The sequence below is a fragment of the Erithacus rubecula genome, assembly GCF_903797595.1.
Source record: "Erithacus rubecula genome assembly, chromosome: 2".
Taxonomy (NCBI): domain Eukaryota; kingdom Metazoa; phylum Chordata; class Aves; order Passeriformes; family Muscicapidae; genus Erithacus; species Erithacus rubecula.
The window spans coordinates 95,053,238-95,077,313 of record NC_136685.1 but is presented as its reverse complement, the minus strand read 5'-3'; the positions used below and the strand labels follow the sequence as shown (position 1 = coordinate 95,077,313).

The window sequence follows — 24,076 nt, the reverse complement described above, 5'->3', positions numbered from 1 at the left end:
CATCGGGGCGTGCGGCGCAGGCGCGCGGGTCGAGCACGCGGGCGGTGCATGCGCTGCGCGGGGCGGGCCGGGCAGAGCCGAGGGGAGCGCGCGCCATGGCGGCCCCTCCGTGCGCCTTCTCCCCCCGCGGGTGCCGCTTGTTCGCCTCGTCCGGGCCCGATGGGCGGCTGCGCGTGTGGGACACGGCCGGCAGCCGCCTGCAGCACGAGTACGTGCCCTCCGCGCACCTCAGCGCCGCCTGTACGTGCCTGGCCTGGGCCCCGGCGGGGGCGCGGCAGACCCCCGGCAAGGTGCGTGATGGAGAAGAGCGGGGAAGCGGGAGGGGAGCGCGTGAGGGAGGGAATGGGGATGGGGATGGCGGCGACTCCGAGCAGCCCTGACGCGTGGCCGCGGCCCGCTCGGCTTCACCCCGCCCTCCGGCGCCATGTGGCCGGGCGGGCCGGGGAGCGGGGGCGCGGCGAGCGGGGTGAGGGTCCCGTGGGCCCCGCCGCGCTCGGGCCCCGCTCTGTCCCGTGGCCCCGGGGTGCGGGGAATGTCCACGCGTGTGGCACCCCGGCGGGGGGGGGCGCGGGGGGAGCCGCTCCCCCTCCCGGGATTGCGCTGCTCACGGTAAATTGCACGTGTCCGTGGGGGAGGCGGCTCTGCAGGTCTTGTTCTGTGTGTTTTTTCGAAACAAAAATTCGGTAGAAACACTGACTGCTGAAAGCCATTTGTTTCTCGTGTTACCCGCGTGGAAGAAGCCTTCGTTGAAGGAGCGAGGTATGTTACTTACGGCACGTCTGTGCCATGCTCTGCACGCACTCAGTTCGCTTTCCCTTAAAGGCAGCATCCACACTTTATTATCCTTTGGAAGTATCCCGTGCAAGCTGCTACACTGACTGTGATTCATCCTCCCGAGTCCAGGAATCATGCAAAAAAAGGTGTTCAGTAGTTCTATTCACAGCATGCATCAGGAGTTCTTGGATGCTCTCCACCTTGGATCAAGTTTTAGTTAACGTCACCTCAGGTGAACACTGAACCTCTGAAGATACCTGGAGTATATACTGGGGTACCTCTGTGTTCTCTTTATGTTGGAGTAGTTATTTAGCTGAAACATACCATTTCCTGAGGAAAAAAAGAACGCAAAACCTGGGTAAATTATGTGAAATCCACCCCCTTTATCATGTGAAGTCAGGGGTGCGTTTTAAAGTGTGTTTTGGTACGTCAGCAATTCATTGTATTTGAGATGCTGTTAAGGCTGTTTCAAAATGCTTAAAACACAGATTATCAACTCAGAGGAGTGCAATATTGTTTTGTTCAGTTGAGCAGCTTAGTCCCTGAACTTTGGAAACTCCCAGGACATGCAAAAATGAAGTAGAAAGAGTCAGTTTTAGATGGCCTGAACCCATTCCTTTGTCAGGTAACTTTGAAGTAAAAAGAATCTATTCATTAGTTGCAAAACTGTATGGGTTCTTTGCTGTTAAATGCACAGAAAATGGCATGTGAAAATGGGGTGAATTTGTCCTGTGTGAAATAAAACTAAAGTAGACACACTGTGCTACTGTGGTGCCAGAAGTCAAGCACAGGAAGTTTCTTTTTTGAGGGGCTTTTACAACTTTATTTAAAATAATCTTTTCTAGAGACACACTCCTAAGCCCTGCATGTCTTTGTATTTAACCAGGTTTAAAGTTATATGAAAATAACCATAGCTACCTCTCAGTGCTGTCTAATTATTCCATAGTTTGAATCCTGTCCCCTGCTTGGAAGCTAGTCCATTTTAAAGTGGAGCTGGGAAACATACTGTTTCTTCCAATAATCGTGCCATAAAACCTTTAAAAGTCATTTGTTTTCTCCTTAGACTGAGTGTTAGAACTAAAACTGGGATAGTTATGCCAAAAACATTTTCTTAAATGTGTTTTTTGTGGTGTTATTTAGTCTCTTTCCCATTTTTTTGTTCCTGGGGAGTTGACATCTGTCTAGGCAGTTCTAGTATCTGGTGTTCAGGGCTAGAACTCTGCCAGTGGGTAGCTATAAATGGTGTTTGGCCAAATTACACTTAAACTCAGTATGTTTTGGACTGCTGCCATGTTAATGGAGGCTGTGTGTTACAGGGGAATATTAGAAATCACATTTTGAACTGCAGGCTCTGAACTGCTGATGCAGGGGTGGCTTTACTGGGATGCTCCCTGCCCATGTGCTTCCAGTGTCAATGATTCCCATGTGCAGTGTTCATCACCTCCTGCTCCATGGGATGTCTTGTGCAAGAGTGGACCTCCAACGTTCAAAACAACTTCTTCCACTTTCTTCCTAACATGCTGCAACTGCTCTGTTACTGTCAAGTGTTTACCTTTAGAATTCTCAATGTTCTAAGGGCTTTGTTTCACATGTGAGCAGATTTCTGTTTAGAAAGTCCTCAGTGGCTTATCAAATCAAGGAAGAACATTATGGGAAAATGTGTGCACAGTTTCTTTTCAAATGACTCCTTGTAACCATCTTTATGAATTAAAACATGATGCTTTTTCATGCAAAGTTGAAGGATTTCTAAATAAGTTTGGCTTTCCATAAATCTTAAAATGAAATCCTGTCCATGACAACAGGGTGCTCTTCTATGTAAGACCCTGATCAGTAAGTGAATCCCCCATGGATGTTAAGTGCAGTTGCCATTCTGCCATAATCTAATGTAGGATAGGGAAGCTTGATTTTTTTTAAAGTTCTTAGAGTGCTTTTTTCAAATCATCTGAAGCATTAACAGGTGTCTGAATTTTCCACTGGCAGAACTTTCTGACAAACTGCTCCACTCATATTATTGATAAGGGGTGGTCAGTAAAGAAATGCAAAAAAAGCCTGGAGAAACTTTCACTGTCCCTTGCTTTCTCTTGACCCTGGAAATAACTGTGTACTTGTGGGAATTCTGTTGTGCCTTTGAGTTGTTCCAAGGAAATCTGCCATAGCAAACTGAAATGGAGGGTGAAAAAAATTTGAAAGATTTATTCAGGGGAAGAAGATAAAGTCTGTTATTAAGTTTGGTTTTGCTTTGCAGTGGGGGTGTGTGAGGTAATTGGTAAAACTAAGAGATTGAAAAGTACCAGAAAACACGAGTTGTACTTGCATCTCCATTCTGTGACCTTTGTCTTTGCATGTCAGACAAGTTCAATTAATTGCCATTAGTTTCTCAGCATCTATTTTTTAATATTTTATAAATACTTTCTCTTTTTAGGAAAGATGAAGTGTAAACAAATACTTGCAAAAACCCCTTATTATAATCTCTTAAGAGTCTGCTTTTCATGTAAAAAAAAAAAAAAACAACAAACCACTTTTCTTTGCAGATGGTGTTAGATGCCATCATGTTAGATGGTGTTAAATAGAGAAAGAATAGAAAATCCTGCTTCAAAGAACCAAAGTATTTATCCTTCACTATCAAACTTTTATATGTTAGTTGTGGTGAAAACTACCACATCCTGATTGTCATATTTCTGAACCTGAGTAGAAATTATGCATTCACTGGATCATATTTGTTGTAAAATAGATTAGCTACACCACATGGAATTTTAACAGAACTGGTTGCTCACTCACATTTTATCAGTCTCCTTGGGCTTCTTCAGGCTGCTTGTCAGTGCAAATGGATCTGTTGTGTAGAGGAAGCATTAGTATAATTTTAAAATAATTTTTAAATTGTAATTTTTAAGTTTGAGAGAATGCTTTGCTGTGATGTAACAAATGTAAGGAGACTTACCAGGATCCAATTAAAAAACTAATAAGTGGCATTAGGGATTTTTATTTTTCTTTTCATGTCCTTGATCAGTTTTTTTTAAATTTTCTTTTTTGATTTGTGTATGTCCGATTAGTGATTAGCCCAGTGAGGATGAATATGATGACTTCTGCCCTCTTTTAATTTCACACGTTTAAGAACCAGTTTTATTCCTTCTCCCCTTTCCAGTGATCTGCATTCTCAAGTTTTTGGTTAAAGGACACAAAGTGAAATCCCTCCTTGAGGTGGCTGATAGCACTTGAAGAGCAAGAGTGAAGATTTTTGAATTTCTTGATTGTAGGAGGACCTCTTTGGAAACAGCATGACTTGGGCAGAGTACTTTGCTTTGTATCCCAGTCACTTCCCTCTGTGGAATGGGGTAGCACTTTATTTTTAAGAAGCATTATGAATGCTTCAGATTTGCAAGACTCTTTCAATTACCTTTTGATATAAAATAAACTGATCATGATCAAGCATTTCCATTTTGTGAATTAAGTATTCTGAATGTGTTAATCTTTATTTCTGCTTCTGGGACATGAAATTTGTGAAAAACTTAAATGTGTTTTTTTTCTCAACATGCATATGGTTGGGGTGGTAGCAAAATGGCCTCCACCAGGTGTTTCCAGTGACTCATAGCAAGTTTGCTACCCTGTAACTGGAGGTACAAGATGAGTTTTTAGGATTGTGTACACTTCTGTGTTCATTTTGTGTCCTAGTGGTGTTTGTGCTGGCTGGCTGGGTCTCACACTTCTCTTAAGGTTTTTCATTAGCTAGTCGGACTGATTTATTTCATGGTTTCTCTCTTTTGGTTTTCTCTTTTCTAGGATGGCCCCCAGAGGAAAAAACGGAAGTCTGAAGTTGGAGAAGTGGACAAGCAGTTAGATATCCTGGCTATTGGTACAGCAGTTGGTAGTATTTTGTTGTACAGCACAGTAAAAGGAGAATTACAGAGCAAGCTAGTAAGTAATGCACTCTTCATCACATGCTACCAAACACTGACAGTTTCAGTCAGTTTAGGCTGAAAAATCTTTCTTTCTAAGTTAGTGCAGTGTCTTAACTCTGTCCATGGATTTGCTGCTTTACATTAAAAATAAAAGTAATGGTGAAATTCCTCACTGGAGAGTAAAATCCTTGGTGCATGTTCCTGCATGTCATTGTAGGAGGGAAGGGCAGAGAACTCATCAAGGCTTGGGAAGATGTCACAGATGGACTTTTCTGTAAATTTACCTCCCTTGTGGAAGCTTTTGAGCTCTCTCAGCATATGATCTTTTTTGAATGATATACAGTGATTTTAATTCTGCTTTTCCAAGCTCCCAAGCACCTCCATTTTTAGTTGTGGGTTACATAACAAGCAAAATAAATCCATATGAATGGCTGGGCAGTACTTTTGAGATACTTGGGTATACTTCTGCTTCTAAACTCAAAGTTGTTGATAGGGTGATAAACATATATGAATTTAGAGAAAGAGGCAGTTTCTGATATTATGATATGTGCAAGTGACAGTAACTAATAAATATTTGTTACATGGAAAAACTATGCTTGAAAAGTATAGTTGTTTGTTTGAAAACACCCTTTTTCCATAGAAAACAACAGGTTTTATGAGTACTTTGTTTTTTCACATATAGGTTAAAATAAGAGATGTTACTTTTAGCCATCTTCACTGAACAGAATATCTTGTAGTTTGTCTTGCTCAAAGCTCATATGCAGCAGTACCTTGGGAGTAATCTGAGCAGGTTGTTAAAATCCAAATAGTGAAATGGACTCCATTAAATATTTTCATAAATAATTCAAGGTTATATTTGGAGCTGCAGAGATTTTGGTTGTTAGGAGAAGTGATACTGCTTAAAGAATCCTATGGTCTGATGATAGTCTGCTCCTGAATGCTGATACAAAGGGAAGGCTACTCACCTCTGAGTGCCCTTAAGAAAGGAGACACTTAGATGACTTCAGCAAGACACCTGTGGCTATTCTTCCCTTTAAGCAGATTTCATACAGTTAGCCTTGTTTGTGTGTATAAAAATAGCAGGCAGGACAGTTTTTATTTCCCACTCTGAAGTGCTAGAAAAAATCATCAAAACATAGACTGTCCTCAGTTGGAAGAGATCACCAAAGCCCAGCTCCTCTCCAGTGGCATCCCATTCTGAAACTGAAGGGACCATGCAGGTGTGTAGATGCTTGTGGTCAAAAAGGACTGACAAAAAATATAGGCTCCACAAAGTCTACAAAGTTCTATCAGTAAATTATACATTTGGCATGAAAATTGGTGTCTTCTAATTTAAATTCACAGCAGTGGATTTTGAATAAGGGGTAGAGCAAAAGAGAGAGAGAAAGAAAGGAATGGAGAAAGAAAAGTCACCAGTCCTGGCTCCAGCATCAAACCAACTGATGGGTGTTGAATGTCCTGGGGCATCCATCACTCAGGCTTTGTGGGAGCACCTTTTTATGGACAAGTTCTGCCCACTCCAGAGCAAAGTTACTTACTTTCTATGTGAATTGGTTACCCTGTGCAGTTTGTTCTAGATCTTTCTGGAAATGGGCTGGAGGGCTTTAGGGGGGATCTTTGGTGGTCTTGATCCACGCCCTAGTGAGGGTGCCCTTTATCAAAAGACAAGGACCACTTATTGAGTCTTTCCTGATCTTGTGCTGTGTTCTGCTGTGCTCATCACCAGAAGCCAGAGCAAGGATGGACCAGGAAAGTGCTGTCCTACCTTTGCATGGCCCCCTCTTTCAGGCACATCCTTTTGACAGTGTGTTCTTACCAACACTCCTTGGTTGATTCCGTGGCTGGCTGACTATCAGTGTTTGAGACATACACAGTGGGCTATCTTCCAGGCTTCTACATGGCCCTGCACAGGACAGCCCAGGAATCACACCGTGTGCCTGAGGGCATGGTCCAAATGATTCTAGAACTCTGGCAGACTTGGGGCTGTGACTCCTTCCTTGGGGAGCCTGTGCCCTGTGGGTAAAGAACTTTCCCATAACATCCATGCCAATTCTGCTGCTCCCAACACAGCTTCTTGCCATTTGCTTTGGTTCTGTCACTGTTCACCAGAGAGAAGAGATCAGTGCTGGCCCCTTTGCTCCTCTGTATGAGGAAGCTGTAGACAACATCTCCTCTAGGCTGTAAGAGACAAGCCAAAATACTTACATGTATGTACCAAAATAATAAATATCTTTATATAACTCCCATGAATATTCTTTAAAATCAAACACGCCATTCAAGATACCAATGATTGGAATTCAGTTCTCAGAAGAGCGTTTTGTTCACATTGTAGGTGTGGGGAAGACTCAGTCATCAAGACTACTCCAGTGAGCTGACGCTCTGTTGTCTTTTGTAGGATGGTGGTCACGACAGTAGAGTAAACTGTGTGAGATGGCATCAAGACAACTGCTGCTTGTATAGCTGTTCAGATGACAAACACATCGTGGAATGGAACACACAGACCTGCAAAGTAAAGTGGTGAGTAGTGCTGCTTTTTGCTTTAATTATTTTTTTTTTTTACACTTGCTTTTGCATGTCTTCTCCCTTGCAGGTTTTGGAAATGCTGCACTCTGCTTTCCAGGCTTCATGCCCACAAAGTGGCTGTTGGCTGTTATTTTTCTGAGATCAGAAGTGGTTTTATTAAGGGATGAAAGTATAGTTGTCATAGTTGGGTATCTTTGTGTATTGGAAAGGGTAGATGAAACTGCTTTGAGTGGGGTTTGGATCCCTCCATGCAGCTTTTTGTGAGACTGAAAAACTAAAAGTGCCACTAAATGCTGAAAAATCTAAATTCTAGGAAAAAAAAAAATCTTTGGGCAGATACTGGAAGATCTCATTCCAGAGAAATGTGCTGCATGCACCCAGTTTTGCTCAAAGGGCCGTGCTGTGATGATAACCCACCTGGTTTCGCTTGCTGCTGATGTGCAGTGGGGACACTTCCACTTGGCTGTCTGAGCAGGCTGCTACTGTTAAAAGTACTGTTGAGCAAAATTCAGCTTAGTGCAGAGTAACAAAATGTCTGGTGCAGGCATTTATTTTCTTTTGTAATAAAGTAAATTCGTTTTTAAACTTTAAAGAATAAATCAAGATTTCTATTAACAATCCTGGTTACCTTTCTTCAATAAAAGCCTACTGTGTGATGGTCCAGTGATCCTTCTCCTGACATTATTTCTTTTTTTGTGACGTCCCACTGTTGGTTATTACTGTGATGCTCTTGGTTTTATTAAGGTTGGTATGGGTATGGGCACTGCAGTAGCCTCTTTGGTATCCCTAGGAAAGAGATGCATCCTTAGGTTGTGTTGAGACCCATGTAAAGTAGCAGAGGATGGCTGTAAAATCTCCCTCTAGCCTTCTCTGTTAGAATTTAACACACCCAGTTCCCTCACCTTTCCCTCTTGCATTATGTGCTCTAGTCCCTCAGGTGCCTTTGTGGCCCTCTGCTGGATTCACACCCCAAATCAGTGACTGTTGTCCTGTCCCACTGAACGCTCAGGTGCAGTCTCAAGAGCTGCAGAGAGCAGAGGAGTCCTGTTCCTTGACCTGCTGCCAGCACTGCCAATGCAGATCATACACAGCTCACCTCATTGCCACAAAGACTCCCTGCTTGCTCCTGCTCAGCTTAGCTGTGAGGACTGCAACTCTCTTTTCTGCAAAGCTACTTTCTAGCTATTGGTCCATGACCTATACTGAAATTTTTCCATCTCACCTGTAGGACTTTACATTTTCCTCTTCATCTTTGAGATTCTAACAGCTTGTTACTTCTCAGGCCTGCTGAGATGCCTCTGAGTAATATCCCTGTCCTCTGGGACATCAGCTGCTCTCCCTAATTTGGGATTGAGTGTGAAGTTGTTACATGTGCATTCTGTCCCGTTTTGTGATCATTAATGAGGACCAGAACAAGGGGCAGTTATGGAGGATATTAAGCAGCATTGGGATGTCCTTAGAGGGAGTAACAGCAGTGACTGGCCACTAGCTGGACTTCATTCCAGTGATCACAGGTGTTTGAACTCAGTGATACAGCCAGGTCTTGCTCTCCTCAGAGACCATCCATTCAGGCTATGTATCTCCAATTTGGCTGCAAGGATACTATGTGAGACCTTGTCAAAAGCCCTGCTGAAGTCAACTTAAACGTGTTTCTCCTCATCAGCCAAGGTGGTTGTCTCACTAAGGCAATCAGGTTGGTTAGACATGATTTGCTGTTTGTAGTTCTATGCCGGATGTGCCCAGAAACTTTTTTTGTCCTTTCAGTGCCTGGAAATAGTTTCCAGGTGGAATTGTTGTATAACCTTCCATCTTGATTCCTGGCTTATTTTTCTGTGCATGTATGTTCTGTCACTTTTCCTGTTTCAAAGGAAAGTTCCATGCATTCATGCTACACTTTTCTGTGGAGAAACCACTCTTCTTTTTGCCTTCCTGGCATGTCATTGCTGAAATGCTTTCCTACAGGTCCTTGTCTTGCAGGGCATCCCACTGTTGTTTTCTGAGCCCAGTTAGATCACAGCTCTGAAGCTGCCCACGGACATCTCATTCACCCTGTTAGTGTCCCATAGTGTGTGTGTTCATTTATAAGTACTGAAGATGAGTCCCAGCCCTGCTTTTTCTTAGAAAAAGTGAGAGTTTTTGCTGTCATACCTCTTGAATGTTTCCCTCTGCCCCTGTCCCATACCAGGAATCCTGGAGTGGGGGGCTGTGGTTATGGAATATAATTTGAAGCATTGTGTTCTTTCACTTTAAAGATGGCAACAGAAAATCATTCCCCAGGTGTATAGATAGAAAGTTACATGAGCAATGTAACATCATGGTTTTTGCCTGAAGATTTTCTGTGGTAATGTTACGAGTCATACCTAAGGTAACTCAATTTGGTAGGAGTAGAAATCAGTTCTCTTAAAGTTTTACCTACCAGGCCAGAAGGAACAAATTATCCACAATAATTTCTCACACCTGATGTACACATGAGAGTGCCTGCATTCCTTAACACCTGTCAGGACCTGGAAATTAATATTTGTGTAACCCATAGACAAATCAGGATGGTTGCTCCTGGGGTAGAGAAGTGGTATTAAATTTTTAAAATTTGATTTGCAGGCTTCTAGTCATGTTCTTAGAGATATATGGTGTGCTAGAAAGGGAATTGAAACCATGTGGCTTTAGGTTTGACTTTAACTACTGTAGGAGTACTCCACAGGGCCAGTTCAGGAGGTGTGTGCAGCACACATGAAACCTTTGGCAGAGGGAGAAGCTTTTGGGGAAGAGGGAATCTCTGAAGAGGGAAGACAAAGTGTTGTAGGGACGTAGACTGAAACATTTTGGGTGACTTCTTGTCTCTGTAGCTTTTTCATGTCTTGAATACTCTTGACTACTTAGAGGCATTCTGGACATATCCTTTGAGATCCTGTTTAAAGCTGTTTCCTGTAAAAATTATATAAGAGTATCCAAAGTGAAAACCAAGGTATTTTTGAAGTGCTTTGGCAATGTTGTCTTTCAGGTTTGTGGGCTGTAACATTTTCAACTTCTATCAAAAGTGATACAGTAAATGATCCTGTTTTAGAGAACAGAAAAGATACTGCTTGGGCATCTGAAAGTTACTTGGAAGTGTTTCCAGTAAGGCCACTTAAAATCAAAATAGGGTGTGTTGCAGGCTACCAGGCTACTTCCTATCTGTAAAGGATTTGTGTTAATACTTTCTTTGCAGTTTTGTCCTGTGAAAAACACATTGTATAAATAGTTCTTTAAAGCACATTCAGGCTTTTCATGACAGCATCTTTTTTTTTTAATGGATTGGTGAATAGAGAAGTCTTGAAAATGGTATGGTTCTTCTTGCCCTATTTTTAGAAGTAGAAAACTTCAGGAGGAATTCAGAACAGAATAAGCAAGTATTAAAGAAGTACAGTTCAGTGTTGAATAGCTTCATATTTTTGATTTGTGTATTTTTTGTAAACTAATTTGAAGTGCAGAAGCAGAATAGCTTTGACCTCTTGATTACTAAATCACTGGTTTTTAAATTTCGTCTTAAGTTTTCCATCATGGTGATTTTGAGATTATCCTAATGAATACTGTTTTTTCTATTTCTCCATCTTTCTCCTTTTGTATAAAAACTCTTCATCCAAATTCTAGTAAGTGGAAAGGTGACAATAGCAGTGTCACCTGTCTATGCATCAGTCCAGATGGAAAAATGCTGCTGTCAGCTGGTAGAACTATAAAACTGTGGGACTTGGAGACCAAAGAAGTCTACAGAGTAAGTACTTGTGTACCTCTGTTAAATTAGATGCAAAAAAAATGCCCTTCTTGGTTAGTGATACTACCTATCTAGTGTTTCCTGATCAGGCATCTAAAACATTTCACTGTGTGTGAGGATACAATTGGCAGTTTCAGGATTGCTGGACATTTTTGCTGTGATGGTACCCTAAACTGTGGTTTCCACTTAGTGAGAATTGAATGAGAACATGAAATTTTTGTTCCTGAGCATGCTGGCAGCATCCTTTCTCAAGGCTGTAGGAGAAAGATGGATGCTGTTCTTTTTAACTGGGTCCCTGTCTGATACCCTTCTGTCAGGAGAACTCAGTTCACCACTGTATCAGTTACTGCTGGCATGGATTTTAACATGAGTCCCTCCACAAAGCCTTCGAGTTTCCTTGCTAAACTTCATGTAACTGGTGGCATTATCAGTTTTGCTGTTGAAACAGTTGGAAGGCATAGGAGCAACTCCTTATTGTTCCTTGAGCAGGGCTCAGACATTGAGCAAATGGCCATGCTTTAGCTGATCCGTGAATGCTGCCGTGTTCTCTTGCCTGCTAGCAGACAGGACAGGGATAGTCTCTGAATCTCCTGTCAGGTGAGTGTGTACACATGTGCTGTTACTGTGGGCTTGCTGGCACATGGCAGCTACCATGTATGTCTGCATTCCATTATGACCAAAACCACTATTTGCAAAAGTAGATTGAAGAACCAATTTTTTGGGGGGCCCTTGGGATGGTGTGTCGCCCAGATTTAGTGTCAGCACACGTGTCCATTGTTAAAGTTCATAATTAAATTGAATCTAGTGCCATTGTAAATGTTGAAGTGCAAAACTGGGGGGGCAGAGGGGAGTGCTTTGTGACAGTAACAGCAGTACAGGTGCATGGATTTAGTCCCAGTGAATTTGCCTTTGATTCTCTATTTAAGTTTTATAATGTTGATAAATATCTGGCAGGTCAGAAAAAGCTTCCTTGACATACAGAAATGGAAGGAAACTGATCACTAGTTAAAACCACTGAGCTGTCCTTGTTGACTTAATAATGCTCTAATCTTTCCTAATGTTCTTTGTTAACTAATGTTTTGATTTTTGCCATATGACTGCTTACAACAATCATGGAAAGATCCTGTTTTTTCTCTTAGCATTTCACAGGTCATGCTTCATCTGTGTCATCATTAATGTTTACCACAGTGAAACCTATGAATGAAAGTAAACCCTTTGATGGAATTACAGGACTTTATTTCTTGTCTGGAGCTATACACGACCGATTATTGAGTGTGTGGTATGTAAGCTTTTCATAATTTGTGACTGTGATTAAACAAGGTAGAGCAGAAGGGGCACTCTGGAAAAATGCAGTGATGATCTCTTTAATGGTGGTTTCGACTCACTGATTGTTGAGTGAAGACGAGATTTTCCTTGGCTGTGTCTGAGCATGCTTCCAGTTGCCATTTGTATCACTAGTGTGTGCCAGAACATACTGTGTAATAAACTTGCTTTTCCCCTGTACTTACTGTAAGGTTTATTCAAAGTTTTCTTGCTCAGTTTCACTTGGGAGTTACTTTGCTCTTGAAAGTTAGAACATTTTTCTAAGGTGAAGACTGAAATGTCAGCGTGGTGCTTTTGGATATGGTAGATACCACCACATTCACTAATGATTTATAATGCTTGTCTGGTGCAGAGGATGCTGTTTGTGCTGTGGTAAATAATGTGGACTTTTTGTGTCTTCCAGGCAGATCAGATCAGATAGAAAAGAAAAGAATGCTGTGATGTCTTTCACAGTAACAGATGAACCAACTTTTGTTGACCTGACTGTATCAGAAGTCAAAGAGGAGGTAGGGGCAATAGTTTGTAAACAAATACGTTCAACAATTTTCACTTATCAGTTTCCTTTTAAGGATGTAAAGAAAGAGACTTTGTTTGTATTTGGGTTCTGTTATGAAGAGATGAGATCTAAATGCCATTTCATGGGTATAAGGATATTTATTACAGTGCTTTATTTATAAAGCTGGTAGTTTGAAATGCTCCTTTTCAAAGCTAGAAAGAGCAAATTCGGTGGGTTTTTTCAGAAATTTTGTTTGTGATGGCAGAAATGTCAGTTGTTTCCCATTTAGAACAAGTCAGTAATCAAAATGGTTGTTAGAACTTAGCAGCAAAGAAAACCACAGAATAAATTATTTCCAAAAATTTGTTTTGGTGCAATTCTGTTTTTTTCTGATTTCAAGTGGTTTTGGCAGTGTAACTGCATTTGGAATTAACTGGCCTTGAATGAGTTAAAGTAACATCATATATTTGTCAAGTCTCTCAGTTTTAACAAGCACAAGTCTTTCAAAGTAGTTGCCTTGTGAAAAACGTGTGAATGTGAGATGTTCACAAACTGTTTCCATAATTATTTAAAACATTTTTCTCCTGCTGCCTTTAAATTACATATCTCAGAGCAGTATTTCATGCTATATTTTTCTAGTATTTCCAGTTCCCTTTTCCTGAACGTATTGAAGAGTATTCTGTAATGACTAAATGACCCCTGTCATTTAGGTTTTCTGAGGAGTCATCTCAGTTTCTGTCCTCTAAGCATATTCACAGCATCAGTGCCTTTGCAGAGCTCTGCCTCTAGACATGTGTCTGCTACTGTGCAAACTGTTTAACTCAGGATGCATTACTCATGATAAAGTACAGTTGTGCATTATCTTATTAATCTTCTAACACTTGTACTGAATGTTCCTGTGTGATTATGTCTTTCATCTTCCTTTCAGATTTAGTGTAATGTTCTTAAGTACTGAAAAAATTCAAATTGTAGCCATACAACTGTCTCTTGATATCCTGAACTTCCAGGAGAGTTTTTCTTTGATCTAATGAAACTCTCTTGCTGTGCCTTCTTTCAGCCTGTGAAGTTAGCAGTTGTGTGCAGAGATGGGCAGTTGCATTTATTTGAACATATCTTGAATGGGTAAGTTAGCATTCATCTTGAGGGTGTCTTTGGGAAAGGCCTGGGGTTACTGCAAGGCAAAGCTCAGTTTTGTTATGCTGCTGCCTTTAAGCTCTTGTATATACTCTTGAACCAAGTTCCAGCTGCCTTTTTGTCTTGGGTTACTGGACACATTTTTGAAGAACTCACTTGTTGGGGGCTGTGTTGCACTTTGTTATTATGTGTGGCTTTAACCCAGATTTTGTTATCTTAGCCATTTGTAAAAGGTGTAAAATGGCCAAGTTTGCTGAGGACCTCCTAATGAAAGATGCTTAGATGTGCAAGATACTGAAGTGTTCAAGCTAAACATCTTGGAATTTTTTTTTTCCAGCTATTGCAAAAAACCCTTAACATCAAACTGCACTGTTCAGATAGCAACACCTGGGAATGATGGGGACTCGACACCGAAGCCAGTCCCTATTCTAGCAGCTGCATTTTGCAAAGACAAACAGTCTCTGCTGCTGGTGTATGGAAACAACTTACAGCCCATCATAGAGAAAGTGGTATGTAAAACTCAACAGGGAGAGTTTGGATTCTGTAATATGGACTGCATGCTACTTTCAGTTGGAGAAATTTTTGGCTTTGTTATTTTTATTTTTACTGTTTTGAAATGATATAACAATACAAAACATATTCCTTGCCCTTGTTTTGTGAGCTGTAACTGTTGCCCAGTGCTGTTTGGAAAGGCAATTTGTATTCTTCCATTTTTTCAGTTGAGTAAAGGTTTATGTCATTGCTGACTGTGGCCATTTCAGCTGTTGCTGAGTAAGGCCATTGAAACTAGTTTTAATACAATTCCAGTTTATGTGTGTAAACCTTGGAGAGTATAGAGATCTGGTAACAAAAGGCAGATATGCAAAGGAGCTTCTATTCTAGAGTGAAAAAATATTCATTCTAATTTATACCATTGGAATTTGTTCTCATCTTTCAGTAGCATAATGGATCAGAGGTGTGAGTGTCAAATATATTAACTAGTTTTGTTCCTGTCCTCCTAGTCTTTGAACACCAGTGAATCCCACATATGTTTGGTACGGGACATCCAGAAAGCGTTATCACTTAAAACAGATGCTGCTGTAACAAAGGTGAGCTTTGCACGAAATGTGATTTTATTGCTTCTCTTGTTGTACTTCAGAAACAAAGTAGGTAGCATTCACTGCTCTCTTAAAATGAGATTGGATTTCTATAAGGACCTGTTCAGAGATGCAGAGGTAGCTACAGATGTCCATAGCACTCAGGTGTGGGTAAAGAGATCTTGATGGCTGCTGTGTGTCCTGGCACGTGCAAGAGCACACAGTGGCACTCTTGTAACTCAGCAGGTCTGCTTGAGAGACAGGACTGATTGGTGGGGTTTTTCTGCCTAAGATCAGTCCTTCCCTTTGAATCTGTTGGTTTGTACAGCCTCTCTTACACTAATGGTTTGGGGTGAAGGTGGGATGACTTTGGTGTAGAGTCTAAATAAAATTTGGAGGAACCTTTCTTTATCTGGCCTTCATGTGTTCGTGCTCACAGGGACCTGGGAGTGTGAGCTTGGCACTTGCATGGCAGCAGTGTCCAGTTGTGCTACTTGGCACTGTGGTCTCTCATGCAGGATCCTCTGGGTGTTTGGAGACAGACTGGGAAGTTCTTAATCACTGTACATATTCAAGGCCTTGAAGATTTGAAATGCATGGAGTGTCAGTGAATGAGCAGTCAGCACTGTTTTTCTGACCCTTTAGTTATCTACTGGATGTGGTGCTCTGTCAGCCAGGCAGGGTTTTGTGCTGATGCCTCAGTCCTGGAGCTGGTGGGCAGCAGGGGCAGATGCAGGGCATGCAGTGATGATACCCATCTTGGTTTTGCTTTTTGCTGAATTCCAGTGAAGACACATTTCTCTTGGCTGTCTGAGCATGCCGTGTGGGAGAAGGTCAGTGATGAGTGTGGTGGGCTAAGGGGATAGTATTTGCCACCACTGGTGTTCTATGACAAAATTCTTGGTGCAGAAAATCAACTGTTTGAAAATTGGAAGTTGCTTTGCTCAACGTAGTAGATTATACTTTTATCACTTCAGAGGTATTTCCATGGATAGAAGTGCTGTGGTTTAAAGAAGTGTTCTGGAAGTGGCAGAAAATGCATTTTTGATATTCTGGAAGTGGCATGCTGCCTTACATTCTCTGAGAGTCAGGGGAGCATTTGTTAAATACAAAATTCCATCTCCTTGGCGTTCATTGAAGATGATACCTTAGCTTGTTTGGTATAAACTAAGCTGTCTCTTTTTGTCACTGTGGTTACAGCCTGATTCAGACAACTGAGTTCTGTGTCTGAGGAATCCCTGGAAAAAAAAGAGTTGGGATTGAAGGGAATAGTGACTACCTTTTGCTGTTACATTGTGCTGCTTTTCTTGGTCAGTTACTGCCTTCCAGTGGGTGTTGAATTAATCTGTATATGGTTTATGGAGCTGACTGTTAGCACAGGTAGTATCTATTGCCAGCAAATATCCAAATACTTGTTGTTGGATACCAGCAGTTCTGTGAATATTATGGCAAAAGCTTGTAAAAAAGTGTTCACAGGTGATTCCAAAAATACTATTGCTTTAGTTAATTATGAAAATTAGCTGTTTGTTTTTTGAGGTTTGTTCTCCTAAATATGCTGGGTTTGCCTAATATTTATGTGAAGCTAGTGGGTTGTGTGTGGCTGGTTTACCATATGTGTGAGAATTTCAGAATGAAATCTGTATTTTAAATTGGAAGAAAGCTTAAGATACTAGCAATTCATGCAAATGTGGTTATCTCTGTGTACTAGGTAAAGACACCTGTTGTGAACTCGGACACCAAAGTTCTAGTGCCTGGCATTCCAGGACATAGTACAGCTGTCAAAACTCCAGCCTCGGGAAAGGAGAAAAAGAAAAACAAGAGGAAACCAGGAGAGACAGAGGTAAAGGGCTTCTTCTTTCAAACTCAACAAGAATGGAGAAACTGGAATCATAAATCATTGCTATACCTTCTTTAGGTGACCTTGAACTGGTTTTGTTTGCTGTGGAAGAAAGGTTAATGATACCATCTTTCTGTGTGAAAGAGATGTCCCCCTGCTCAAAACACTTCCTTCATTCAAGCCCTCTGTGCCCTGCCTGTGGTTGTTGCAGAACTTTGTCACATGCTTGTTGCTGCCTATGCCAAGATAGATCAGTGCTTTTCAGCCAAAACTTCATCTGCTTTTGTTTTCTAATTCTGTCTTCTGTCAGTGCATTTAAAAAGAATACACAAAATTGTGTTCTTTTCCAGCAGAATTAGCAGAAATGCTCTAAGTTAGGTGCTTTGCTTTCAGCTGATGCTTGTGAGAACCCACACTGACCAGCACTGTCCTTATTTCCCCTGTGCAGGAGAGCATTGAGGAGCGCCTTGGGGCTTTGGATATCGATGTGAGCAAAGTCAAAACTCCAGGTGGCCTTCCTCAAACAGACAGCTTTGCTGTGCTGCTGGTTCAGGGCTTGGAAAGCAACGATGCAGAAATCTTAAATGTAAGTCTTGGGAGCTCAGTGTGTGTTGTTGAATCTGTTCAGTGGGACTAGTAGGGTTCTGAACAGTCAGAACCCGTTGTTTCTCCCAGCTGCTTTTTGCTGATTTGCTGCTCAAGGCAGTGCTACTATGAATTACAGTAGTGGTGTTACTTTTCTGTTGTTACCTGCCTTGCTTTCTGAGTCAGTCCCTGAACTTTGAGGCACTTTGTTTATGATAAATTTGTTATGTCACAGTTCAGATGTTTTCTAAGTGATGCTACCAATGCAGCCATGTTCCCTTTAGCTTGGATGAGCATAATCTGTGCTTAGTCTCCTGAGGGTACATTTTTCAAGCAGGTACTGTTTGAAGAATGAATTGATGACAAGTTTCACTTGAAAAGCTTATCCTTGCATTTGGACATAATAGTACTAGGGGTGAGGAACTGTTAAAAATTTGGTGCTGAATAGACATTGCTTGTCACAGATGCTGGTGAAAGGCATTCATTTATGGAAGTCAAACAGAAAATATTAAGGGAAATTTTCATATTCCTGTAGTGCATGATTTCTAACATGGGGCAGGTGGGACAGAAGCAATGCTAGATTGTTTTAGATGGGTTTATTGAGTGTCTTTACTTTGTTAATTGTACTTGACTTGGAAAATGAAACTTCTTTTCATAGCAAATCTTCTGCTCATTATCCCCAGCATACAAAAGTAGTGGAGTAGGAAGAGATTTACAGGCAGGAATTTTTGATTTTGCTGATTGCTCAAACACGTTAAAGCTGAATTATTCTCTGTCATGTTTTTTTATTTTAACAGAAAGTGCTTAACACAAGGAAAGAAAATATAGTAAAGAACACAGTAGCCAGAATGCCTATACATGCTGTCATTCCATTGCTGCATGAGGTAAGAGTACTTCTTGTACTGTCATACAAGCCATATGTGGTTTGCCTTCTAGCTACTAAAATCTAGGATATATCTCTTTATTTTTGAAAGTGGTTTGATACTGTAAGAGGACTGAAATGTTTCTCAATTTATCCCTAATACACTTTTTATCTTTTCTGGCTGAAGCTTAACCAAAGGACCAGGTGTCACTGTCAAAGCTAGGAAGAGCTTTAGGTCATGTATTACTATCTTAAATTATAATGTGGGAGAAGGAAGGGAAGAGATTAAGCAAAAGCTAGTTTAGTCCATGGCCAATAATCACCATTACATCTTGTTTTCAGCTACTAACATGAACAATGATTTGAAGCATCATGAAGTCCATTTGCTGTATTTAAACTTTGAACATCATTTAGCAGTAATTTTAAAAGGGATTTGGCTTGTGAACTGCTTATTCAGTGATATTAAATAAACTCTTTCATTTGGACAGAAATATTTTAATGATTAGCCTTGATTGGACATTACTGTTTTAAACCAAACACTGGTTAGTAGCTCTTCTTATGTGAATGATGTTCTATTATAAAAGTTAACGGTTCAATTTCTTTTGTATTTTGGTGTGCTGACCACAAGTGAGATTAAATTTTTTTATGGTACTGATCTTAAATGAATTATGCAGATGGCCTGGTGCTGAATGTTTGATCTTACAGCACCTCCTTATGCTTATGTTAATGAAATGCTGTGTTTCTTCCTTTGGATGTTTTTTGGGGAATCTAAGTGCAAGTGTTTAGCTCTGTAATCTGAGTGGATAGTCAGACCTTTGTCTAACTGTCTTCTCCCAAGCTTGAGACTTGTTGTGTGAAATGACCTTTACCTGATACTCTCTTCACTTGTTTCCCCAACTTGTCCATCACATAACAACTGCTCTGCTAAGCAGATAAACAGAGATGAAAGAGGTGTCCTATTACTTACTCCTGCCAGGTTTAAGCTGCAGTGGATATTTTGCATGTTAAGAGTTTCAGCTTTCTTGTAATACTGAAGCCCAGCCTCTGCAAGTTACCACCCTGTTTGGAAGATGATAGAGCCAGCACTGTAATTTTCTGGAGCCTGGCAGTGGTTAATCCTAGCAAACCTCAAATGCCTGGAGAACTTTCTCCCCCAGTACTGGGGCTCTCAAATGAGCTCGTGTTGGGGTTTTAAATTTGTTATGTTGTTACTTATTGCTGACTGTTCTTTTTGTCCTTTTAGCTTACAAAGAGATTGCAGGGCAACCCATACAGGTAAGAGACAACTCAGCTACAGTTCACTTCACCTAAAACTTTTCACATGTGTGTGTTATGGTCCCTCCTAACATGTACGTGATAGATTTCTAAAGTAACTGCAATTAAAGTGCAGCATCTGGAGGTAAATTGAGAGTGAAAAGAGGAACTTAAAACACTTAAAGCAGTGCTTTGTCAAGGTGGCTGAAGTGGAATTTGAAAGGGAAAAGGATACCTGCAATGAGCATATAACCCTGAGAATGTAACTGAAGGCCCCAGATGTTTATATTATGGACCTGATCAATAAATAAAATAACTCTCAGGTGTAGAGCTTGTTTAATTATCAAATGTATTCAGACATCTCTTAATGTGGTGTTTAATAACAGAACCAGCTTCCCCCCCTCCATCTTGTTATGTTGCCATAAGGACAGCTATGTTGAGATGGGCTGTGCTGAGTTGTGGGGGTTAGGTTGGTTTGGGTGGAGTTTATTTTTTCTAAATATAAATTCCCTCATTGTAGGTGGAAAAGAAAGTATTGTGCTTTGATCTTTTATTCATTGAGACCATCCATAAAAGATTTCAGAAGCACAGACCCCTGAGCTTGCCTAGTTTAGTCCCTCACTAAATGTCTGTTCCTTTCCTAACAAATAACTTGCATACCTCCTGTGGATAGCCAAAGTTTACATTTCCACCTGTAGAGAGCATGTATCTTCCTCTCTAACTAAAAGAGAACACTTTATATAGAACTATTTAGGATCTAGAATGTGAAACGGGTGTCTCTTCAGCCAGTATCTCTTGGATATAATGTCTTTCTTTTTTCCAGTGCCTCACTAATGGTTCGATGGCTGAAGTCTGTTTTTACCCTACATGCATCCTACCTTTCCACAGTAAGTATTTTTTCATTCATGCCAATGCACTTAGGCAAAACTACATTTAAATGCATAAATAAACATATTTTCTTTCTTCAAGAAACAGTCTCCTGCTCTGTGCATATGGCAGTGCCCAAATCAATGTATAGAGAGCTATGCTTACACCACTTTTGTTGGACCTACTGGACATTGCTGATGAAATTGTTTATCTATTGTGTCAGTCATACACAGTTATAGCCATCCCAAAGTCAAACCAAGATAAGTTATGTCCCACCTGTGAAAGGGAACAAAATTACTGCCAAAGAGTAATTTAGCCTGTGTCACTAGATCTTACATAACTAACTTTTCCTTGTTCTTGTAATGCTCATATTGAGACTGTCTTGGGCATGGCCAGATTTATAGGGTGAGGGTGTGCCAAAGTTGGCAGGATAGGAGGTAATGCTGCAGCTTCTGGATTGAAGTCCAGCCTTGCCTTACAAATGATGGATACAGCACTCTTGCTAGGTTAAGAAAAAGACGTTTGGGCAGTGTCAGTCCTTTCTGCCATTGGTTATAGGATTGCTGAGCAGCAGAACTTGCATGCATTGCTGAGGCTGCATTTGGACACCGGTGTGTGTTCAGTTCCCACTTACACAACTTTCTGAACAGTGCTTCATCCCTGCATGTGGCAGAGGCTGGAAAGGGGAGTCCAAGAATGGCTATGCTTTAGTACTTCTAAACATGACTAAGTGTTAATTGATCAGACTGCAGGTGATTCATGAGAACCCTCAGCTCTCCCTTCTGTCTTGAATAATGTAAGCAACTGTTGCTTGCTCCAAACATACAAAAATAGTTTAAAAAAACCACAAAACATTTGGGATATGTTTGTTAATGGTTTCATTTTTTTCATCCATCTCTTCTCCCAAGTTGCCAGACCTTATTCCTCAGCTGGGAATGTTATACCAGTTGATGGAGAGCAGAGTAAAAACTTTGCAAAAGCTTTCCCGTCTGCATGGAAGACTCTTCATTCTTGTCACCCAGGTAAGCTTCAACTACGTACCATGGGATGTGCAGGGGTGTTGTTTGCAGACTTCACTTGCTGTTGGGATTGCATCTGATGTGATCTGTCCTGGGCACTTTAATGCAGCTGCTGCTCAGGGACACTGATAATGCTCAGAGCAGGCCATTAATTGACTGTGCTGTCAGTCCCTGCTCACTGGGACTGTTTTGTCCTGCTAAATGTGTCTGTTCACCCAGAGTTTTAAAGAGGAATAAATAGGAGGCACTGAGCCACTATGGAGCAGGTGCCTCTCTGATTTTTCTTTGTCATTTGTACTTTTTTTGGCTGTTAAACCAGCAATGTAAGTGAATTAATGTGCACTACCCCTAATGTGGATGTCATTTACATTGGTAGGAGTTCTGTTGTCCTTTAAAGTTGAAATGCATGGTTCAATCTAAGACTAATCTGCAAATTCCATTCAGGTTGCAGCATCACAAGCAGGTCAGGATGTACCTGAGGTTAATCAGACTGCAAAGCTGGTCTATGAGGATGGTAAGTGTTGTATGCTAAGTGTAGCTCAGCTCCTGAATTCACATGACAGCCTACACTTGATGGCTGTTCATCATGCTCCTGTGCTTATCTACCAGTGTACAGTCTGCAGTTAGAGGGCTTTTGTGAGATGTCCCTGTCAGGAAAATCAGTGGCTAAGACATCTTGTAGTTAACTTGCTTATTGCTTGCCTTCCTTTTATCTCCTTTAATTCCCTCCCAACCTTGCTTCACAAATGAAGAAATCAGTGAATTGGAAGTTCAGCGTGCTGCTTTAACTTACCTGGCAACCTAAAATTTCTGGTGTTACCCGCCCTTATGATATGGTGAAGGCACTGCTCTGTTGAGGCAGCAGGACATCAGTATAGGGGATGCTCCTGTGTGTGAGCACATACTTCCAGTTTGGCTTTTCTCCTACTGCATTTCATCCTGTGTCTTGGTAACGGAAGTGACCTGGTCTTAAGTGATGTTGGTTACCTCATCTCCTGGTAGAATCTATTTTGGTATGGAAATAGCACAGTTTGAAGACTTGGCAGCACATGGGACTGGACTTTGCACAATGGCATTTTAAAGTCTGTTTCCCAGACTTAGAGATTTTCTCTTTGCAGACTCCTCGGAGGAGGAAGGCTCAGATGATGAGATGATTGCAGATAAAGACTCTGACGTAAGTGGAGTTAGACCAGATCTTCTCTCATTTGCTTGTAGCAGAAATGGTGTGATTGACAAAGATTCAAATATTTTCATTTTATTTTCCCCCAGGAAAACTGGGATGAAGATGATGAAACAGAGAAATCTGATGAACAAGAGATGACTGTTGAAAAGGAAATCAATGGTGATTCTGATTTGGAACCAGAAAATGAAAGTGAAGAAGAATAACAGCACGAAAGAGTAATTTTAGCGGTTTGAGCAAGTGGGCCACCAAGCTCTTTGATTCTGGATCCTGTTGCTGCAAGATGCTGTATTTGCATATCAGGAGTGCAAAGCATTGCACAGCCTGTGTGCAGAGGCACCTGTGGGGCACTGCATTTCTGAATCCAGAATGTTTAACCGTGCCAGCCTTCTCTCGCCCTCCTTCCCTGCGCTTACTTAGAGAAACATTTCCTCCACCTCCTGGTCAGATTATGCCTGTCATGTGGACATGCATTTGTATCTCAAGTGAAATAAATCTGCCACCGCTGTTTGTGTGGGAAACTTGGTTCAGCTTTACATTGAATTTGTTTCAAATATTCAAGGATCAAAGACAACTGGTCTATACCTTCTTTCCATGCTTCAGTTAGCAATAGCAAGTGGGCATCCTTCTGATTTTTTTTTAAAAAAAGAAACAGAAAAAAGAAAAAAAAGATATTTTTGTAATATTTAAATTCTGTCCTGAAATTCTTTTCTTCCCCCCTTTCATTGGCTTAGCCATACTTTGGCAATATGTAAATGCCAACTCGACTTAAAAATGGGTTTTCCTTTTTTTTAACAAAATTTGAACTCAGTACTTTTATATGTGTACAAATCAATGACTTTTCTTGTGCTTTAAAAGGACATTAGAACTATCACTGGCTCCTAATTTTGTTTTAATGGAGGCTGTATATAAATTTAATGCTAACCCAGAGGACAGACCATATTGAGTTGGGTGGGGAGAGGGGAGTGACACAGGGAAAGGAGAAGGTGAATGAATGCTTGTGAATACATAGCACAGAGCTATACTTTTCTTATGGATTTTTAATCTCTCAGTGGCAGAACAAGGACAGTTATTTGCTCAGCTAATGGAAGCTGAAGTGGTGCAAACATGTTTTTAAGAGCAAAACAAGGTAAGGATTTGAGCCATTCACCACTATAATGTACAATAATATATTTGTCTATAAATGGAGCTGTTGCAACAAACCACCCTCTTTGTAAAGTGAATAAATATACATCTCTTTTACCAAATACCTGTCCTGTGGTGTTTGTTGAGAGAGACCTTAGGTAGCTTCAGGTGGTGGTTAAAGGTGAAATGCTGCTTGTAGAAAGCAAATTTCTAGTGGAGGAGGAAGACAACCTAAAAGGTTATGATGTTCTGCAAAGTATCTGTTACAGACTTCTTGTCTCCATCCCTTTAAGTTGTATCCATTGATTTGTCCACAGCTTGGCTTGCACTGGGTTTGCAGCACTGTCTGGAAGTGCAGGGCCTTGTGCCATGGACAA

At 41.0% G+C, this 24,076-nt stretch overlaps 1 protein-coding gene across 1 annotated transcript; it reads left to right on the top strand.

The window, feature by feature from the left end:
- Window positions 1–3: 3 nt before the first annotated feature.
- WDR43 (WD repeat domain 43) lies at window positions 4–23,821 on the top strand. The gene is made up of 18 exons (XM_079333504.1): window positions 4–290; window positions 4,552–4,686; window positions 7,066–7,187; window positions 10,821–10,941; window positions 12,081–12,220; window positions 12,668–12,770; window positions 13,818–13,882; window positions 14,232–14,403; window positions 14,896–14,982; window positions 16,679–16,810; window positions 17,256–17,393; window positions 18,190–18,276; window positions 19,498–19,529; window positions 20,332–20,395; window positions 21,284–21,397; window positions 21,839–21,908; window positions 22,513–22,568; window positions 22,664–23,821. The coding sequence occupies exons 1-18, from the start codon at window positions 96–98 to the stop codon at window positions 22,778–22,780; spliced, it is 1,950 nt and encodes a 649-aa protein (XP_079189630.1). The 5' UTR covers window positions 4–95; the 3' UTR covers window positions 22,781–23,821.
- The last annotated feature ends 255 nt before the right edge of the window (window positions 23,822–24,076 follow it).